General features: G+C 51.7%; 1 protein-coding gene across 9 annotated transcripts; it reads right to left on the reverse strand.

Moving 5' to 3' along the window:
• Positions 1-100: 100 nt before the first annotated feature.
• RAB9B (RAB9B, member RAS oncogene family) lies at positions 101-6,227 on the reverse strand. 9 transcript variants are annotated; one of them, XM_056360103.1, is made up of 6 exons: positions 6,060-6,227; positions 4,404-4,473; positions 4,101-4,224; positions 3,875-4,012; positions 3,641-3,770; positions 101-3,547 (listed from the first exon to the last, which is right to left on the reverse strand). In XM_056360103.1, the coding sequence occupies exons 5-6, from the start codon at positions 3,672-3,674 to the stop codon at positions 2,907-2,909; spliced, it is 675 nt and encodes a 224-aa protein (XP_056216078.1). In that variant the 5' UTR covers positions 3,675-3,770; positions 3,875-4,012; positions 4,101-4,224; positions 4,404-4,473; positions 6,060-6,227; the 3' UTR covers positions 101-2,906. The 9 variants fall into 9 exon arrangements, with proteins under 9 accessions (XP_056216078.1, XP_056216077.1, XP_056216079.1 ...); XM_056360102.1 differs by having other exon boundaries at positions 4,101-4,259; XM_056360104.1 differs by having other exon boundaries at positions 6,085-6,103.
• Between the last annotated feature and the right edge of the window lie 330 nt (positions 6,228-6,557).

Consider the following 6,557-nt stretch of genomic DNA (forward strand, 5'->3'; position numbering starts at 1 on the left):
TCTCTCTGTCAGATGCTATAACCAACCCAGTTCCACATCCCTCAGGAGAACAGGAACCGACCTGAACTTTGATAAACCAAGGCGGCAGCCACTTCCTCAATTCACTTGAATACATCCATGTTTTATTTGCTTAAATAAAGGTAGAATCTCAGTTTTACAATTCCAGTTCTGTAGCAATAGCAACAACTGCAGCAGCATGACCGGACACAGGGAGGGGATGGCTGTTAGCACTGAATTTTGCAACAGAGTTCAAAACCCTGGCTCCTTTGGAAATTGTGCGTATCATTTAAAATAAATCAATGCAAATATATTATACTATACCTTTTAAATGTATTTTTAAAACACATAAGCCTAATAATTTATTTTTTTCAAGTCAACAAACCAACGTCTGTTAGGAATAAAAGATGCTGTGTAACACCTTTCGCTGATACATACCATTTGCACAGCCTGTGCACAATGAGGTTCTTGAGCTTCAGCTACCAGCATCAACATGTACCCAGGGTACTGCAAACAGCGTGCTGCACCCATGCCTCCTATGCCACACCACGGCTCATTCAGTCTCTGTCCTCTCCCACGGGAGGTGCCTGCCAGCCCTCACACATATCCCGTGAGATCTGCACCGGGGAAGCGGCAGTTTCACCTCCAGGGAGGTCCCTCAGCAGCCCCTCCGGCAGGGCTGGGCAGTGCCCAAGGGTCTGAGCCTGTTCTGACCCTGGGCCCCTGCACAAACCAGCTGCGGGGGACTATGTCTGTTCAGAGATGTAAATGAGAACCACAAGCACAGAGTCTGGGATCCTGAAGGAACTATCAAGCAGCATTAAACTGAAGAAAAATCTAGAGCCTGGGGAGGTCAGACACTGGTAAATAAACAGTAACAACAACTTCAATAAGCTGTAAAAATCTGTTGCACCTACAGAGGCAGAGCCTTCTCTTACACCGCAAGACCTGGTTTTCCAAAGACTGCAGGCACTCCCTATCTATGCCTGTGAATATGAGTGTCCAGCCCTGTTTAGAAATCAGATCCCTCTAAAGCACTTTGCATTAAAGCTTCAGTCCCTTCCACACGTGACTGCCCTGCGGAGAAGGGCAGGATCGCCCTGAGCTCCCCCAGGAGACTCCCTGCGTGTTCAGTGATGGGGATTAGCTGCCAGCAGCCAGTGAGGGCACACTGCCTGCTCTTAAAACATGACATAAGCGAGGGTGCTCGATTTGAGCTACAAAATTTACCATCCAGTAGCTTATCACAGTGGGAGTTGCATTTGACAGCTAGCGGGTATGTACTCAGGGAAGCTCTCCCTGTGGCAGGGTCCTATGGGCTTATGGGCAAAGCCATAGTTTTGGACAAATGTTTGCATGGGGAGTTGCAGGACATGAGGTTATAATGGTAAAGACAGCAGTCAGCAAGCACTCATCTCTGCTACACAGACAGGTTGGGACTAACACCTATCAGGGGCAGGAGCTGGGATCAGCAAAGCCTGGCATCCTTCTCTAAAGGGTTCCGCACCCCACCCCACCCCCCATTTTCCAGCTACTTTGAACAGAGGTGGAACCAGTGCAGCTCTCTCCCCAGTGGACTGACCACAGCAGGCATTAACAAAGGCCAGTTAATTGAGTGGACATCCTCTACCAGTCAAAGCTGTCATGAATTACAGATAAAATGTACTGGATTCCCAGCTAGGGAGGAAGAGCCAGGACAACAGTGTGAGTTAACTGTGCTCAGCAGCACTGCACCTCACACAACAGGTAATAAAATGAATGGTTCTATGTTGCAGCACCCAGACAGGAATGTTCGTGCCAAAGCAACTGAAGACGCTGATCCGCCAGCTAATAAAGCACAGTGGTCACTGGTCCCGCACACCAAGTAAGTGGATTTAACAGCTGACCATGCATGACTCCCCCAGCCACCTGCACACCTAGAAGACATTCCACTCAGCTAACATCTGGTCTGCTAGAGCATATCATCTGGACACGGTGATTACTTGTGACAGAAACCAGCTGAAGTTTCATGCTCCAGATCTCCTGAACTCCTGAGTGACTCTAAACTCTTTGACATGACCTGGCAAGTGTCCACATCAGTATTTTTCATCCAGGGATTCAATGTATGAGAAGCTAGATCGGTGTTTAACCTCCACAAAAGACAAGGAAACATATATTAAACAAGAAGCAGTCTCTCCACAAAGTAACACTCACACAAGACAAAGTTAGAGGTGAGGAAAAACAGACCAGTCATAGGCAGCTACAAAGAAGTGATGCTGCCACAAACACAGGTCCATCTCTCTCTCCTTTGTATGTTGCTTCAGATCAGAGCTCTAACAATTTTCAGCACAATTCACTCTCAGGACACAATCCACTTATCCCAAACAAAAACATCTCAGATACACACATCTCAGCCACTCTAGTATTTGCCATTCTCACAGTCAAATGGGCTAGAGTCTCTGCAACAGGTTTCATTCAGTATGCTGAGCAGACTTTCCTTTGGCAGTAAGGTCATGAGTTTAGTGAGTCTAGTATTTTTTTTTTTTTTTTTTGAGTTCAGGACTAAAATACTTCAAAGAGTGTTTAGGGCACTCTCAGCTTTGTTCTGCAGGCAGTTCTTGGTACAGATCAGATCACTACTGTCTTCAGTGAATTTAAAGGACTTCAACTCAGTCCTTTAAACCTGCTAAAAAGCAGGCAGAGATGGAAGCAGGACTACGCTTACATGCTCTTTTAATATCTCCCTCCTGCAGATACATGCTCTGTGCCTGAAAACTCCAGCCAGAATTCAGATGGCGGGGCTGCAACTTCTCAGTGAGCAAACCACCTATTGTCCTTGTGGCCACTCTCCTCAGAGTGCCCCAGAGCTGCCCATGCTTATTCCAATCCAGCCGCCGGCTCCAGCAACATTCCCAAAGCAGTAGCCACTCTTAACAACAGGAAGACCCTGATTTGGAGCTGGAGTGCAGGTCAACAGTGTGGCCCAACATGCAATGCTCTAGCTGTTCCTCCACTGCCAGCACCTGTCGCACAGCCTCCTCAAAGGCCACTGCCACATTGGTGTCATCCTTGGCACTAGTCTCCAGGTATGGATAGTTACCGTTTTCCATGCACCAGGCCTGGGCCTCTTCTGTGCTCACCTGTCTCTCAAATTTGTCTATCTTGTTGCCCAGGACTACAAATGGGAAGTGTTCAGGGTCCTTCACATCAGCATAATAGACAAACTCCTTCTGCCAGTTACTGAGGTTCTCAAAGCTCTGCCGGTCATCCACACTGAAGGTCAGCAGGCAGCAGTCTGCTCCCCTGTAAAAGGGGGTTCGCAGGCTCTTGAATCTCTCCTGTCCCGCAGTGTCCCAAATCTGGAGGGTCACAAAACGTCCATCGACCTCCAAGTCCCGGTTTAAGAACTCCACACCAATTGTGTGGAAAGCCTGTGAGTCAAACTTGTTGGTGACATACCGGTTCATGAGGGAACTCTTCCCAACTCCACCATCCCCAAGAAGAATGACCTTTAAGAGCAAGGACTTCCCACTCATTGCAGCAGGATGGAAGGGTGCAGTACCAAGGCAATCTGTAGGGTTCAGAAAGAGTACAAAACAGCTATTTGACTTGCAGATTCTGCAGGAAGTTGTACACTGAAGAACAGAATACAGTATTTCCATACCCATTTCTGAACAAGTTTTGTACATAGGAGACATTCTGTCTCTTATTAGAGAAATGAGAGCTGATAACTGGACAAGCTTTCAGGCACACAAGTCCTCCAGCAGGTCCAAAATGGAAGCAGCTGGTCACCACTGTAAGCACAAGGTGAGAACAACTGTTGAGAGTTTAGTGTCAATTATACCACTTTTGATGAAAACTCTGTATCTGAAAGCTTGTCTAGTTTTTCCAAACATACCATCACTAGTTAAACATCTCTTCTGGCCTGTATCCTCAGGCTATCACAGAAACAGCATTATCAACAGGGATCACCGTCATCAGGCCTTCCATTGCACTGTACAATCAATAGCTAAGTAATTTCTCCTGACTTGTTCTACTGGAAGGATGTAAAAGATGTACAGGCCAACATCAATACAACTCATCTGGCAAATGAGTTCTTAATCACCCCAGGAACACTGACTCACCTTACAACTGGAGCTGTGCTTGTTTTCTGCATGCGATCTCCATAGCTCAGAAGGGGTTTCCCAGGCACAGAGACCCAGCTTCTTTGCCATTCATTTCTGGCAAGGCTTTTTGCAAGACAGTATGCTAGGGCACAGGTGCAAGTTCACATTGCAACAACCCTGACACCACAGGTTCCTTAGTCAGCAGTCACAAGAGAAAGGCCAACTGCCAACCAGTCCTCCCGCTCCCAGGGACATTCTGCAAGCAAATGTAAAGGCCTGACACAGAATAAGAAGTTTGTTTGGCTGCCATCTGTACTATACCTGCTCTAGATATACAGTGCTTCTGTCTCCAGGACTGCCCAGGGAACACCTTCCTCCAGCATAACAGTCACTAAAAAACAAACATCAGTAAGTGAGGCTGTCAGCACTAGGTGCACTGCCTTTAAATTTGTAACATTGACCCAGGCTGGAAGAACAACAGCAGAGCTCTAGGAAGCTGAAAATGCAGTAATGATTTATGGACGCTAAGCCCAAAATACGAAAAGAATAAATTGAAGGAGCTCTAGCATGAGCACACAGGCTGCGTAGCCCGTCTCTCCTCAATCCAGGGGACATAGACAGCTTTGATCTGCTTGGCCTGCCTACCCACACACTCTAGAATCTGATCCGAGGACTGAACACATGCCTGAATCTGCTAACCAGAAGGGTGAGACAGCTGGCAAGAGCCTGGTACAAAAAGAGATGGGATTTGGCTTGCGTACAGGTGCTACCAACATTCCTGGAAGGGTGTGGACGCAGAGTGCTGCTTAGTGATGACACCACCAGACCAACAGGCCATCAACCAAAACAGGCGCATTCAACACTGCTCAGACCAGCACTCCTACTCCTTCCAGGCCAAAACACACTCTCTGTATTAATCACAGGGGGGCCTGTTCAGTTTTGTTTCTGCTCTTTTTGCAGCTTTTTCAACCAGTGCTTACTACAAAGCCAAAATCGGAAACTTCCTCTTCAAGTTACTGTGGAAAATGCAGAACTGAAGGCTCACCAATTTCACTTCCCCTGCACAGAAACACCCCAGATCAAGCATGGCTGAACTGACTCGATGGTCCATGGGACATCCGAGCAGCCTCTGCAGTTCTAAAGCAGTGGTTTCAAACCAAAGAAAATTCAAACGTCATAAGCAGCAAACAGGAATTGCAGCATAGGTCCCTGGGGCTAATGGCTTTGGGGAACTCTCCTCTGAGCAGATGAGCTGTTCAAAACCCTTGCTCTTCCTTTTCCAAACCCTTGCTGAGGGGGGTTTAAGAAGGTCCCTGGCCCTTGTCACCAAAGCCCTTCCTGACACACACCATCAGCCCTGACAAGACTTTCCGTTCAGAAATGGTTTGTTAGCAAGCATCTAGCAGACGTTTTAAAAATGACTAATGGGTTATGCTAGGCTACTCCAGAGCCTGACAGGCTACTGACAGACATAACACTGCCATGACACCGACGGGCACACTGCCACCCGTGACACCGCTGTTAGCAACGCCGTTTGCAGCCAGCGTTCGATTAGCCCTTCACAAGCCATTTCGGAGGGTAACCTCGACCTACAACAGGGCCCACACCCTCACGCAGGCCGCCAGCACCTGTTCGCCGGTAAAAACAGCAGGGTGGGTGTGTGGGAGCCGCACGGTAGGCCCCGTGTCCTCCCCTCCCAGCTCCCCAGGACCCGGCTCCCAGCTCCGCAGCGGGCGAGACCCTCCGGCGGGCCCTCGCCGGGCCGCCCGGCCCTCGCCTGACCCACCGCCGGACCTCCGGGCCGCAGGAAGGGGCGAGCGGCCGAGGCGCTGCGCTCCCCCAAGCCAACCCCGGAGCGGCTGCCGGGGCCGCTTGGAAGGGGCCGGGGGAAAGGGGGCTCTGCCAGCCCCAAGGGGTGTCTGGGGGCCAGGGGAAATGGCGCCGGGGCCCCCCGCCCTTACCGCCCCCCGCCCTTACCTCCCTCCGCGCCGCTGCCGCCCACCTGACCCGCCGGGCGCAGGTGCCGGCTCACCCCGCGCCTGCGCAGCGCACGCGCCCTGCCCGCGGCAGCCGCGCGAGGCTGAGGGGCGGGGCCGGGCCCCTCCTCGCCCCGCTCCCGCCCGAGAGCTCCTGGGCGGCCGTGGCGCCGCCGGTCACCCGTGTGCCCCGCCGGTCACCCGCCCGCCCCCCGCTGCCCCTCACTGCCCGCCTGTCACCCGCCGGTCACCCGCCCGCCCCTCGCTGCCCCTCACAGCCCTCCTGTCGCCCGCCTGCCCCTCACTGGCCCGCCGCCCGCCCGCCTGCCGCCCCCCTCGTCCAGTCCCCTCCCGTCCTCTCCCGTCCCCTCACCGCCCTCCTCACGCTCCCCTCCCGTCTCTCTTTTGTCACTTCGTTCCCTGCTCCTGCCACCCCCGCTGTCCCCACGCCACCTGCCCGCGGCTGCCCCGGGGCAGGTGCAGTGCGACCCCCGGCCCG

The sequence above is a fragment of the Falco biarmicus genome, chromosome 14 (genome assembly GCF_023638135.1).
Source record: "Falco biarmicus isolate bFalBia1 chromosome 14, bFalBia1.pri, whole genome shotgun sequence".
Lineage (NCBI taxonomy): Eukaryota > Metazoa > Chordata > Aves > Falconiformes > Falconidae > Falco > Falco biarmicus.

What these genes read in the sequence shown, in the direction of transcription:
- RAB9B (XM_056360103.1), bottom strand. Translation starts at nt 3,674, where the DNA reads ATGTCTCCTATGTACAAAACTTGTTCAGAAATGG. An exon ending in CAAAACTTGTTCAGAAATGG is followed by an intron (nt 3,548 to 3,640) that starts GTATGGAAATAC and finishes TGAACCCTACAG; the next exon opens with ATTGCCTTGGTACTGCACCC.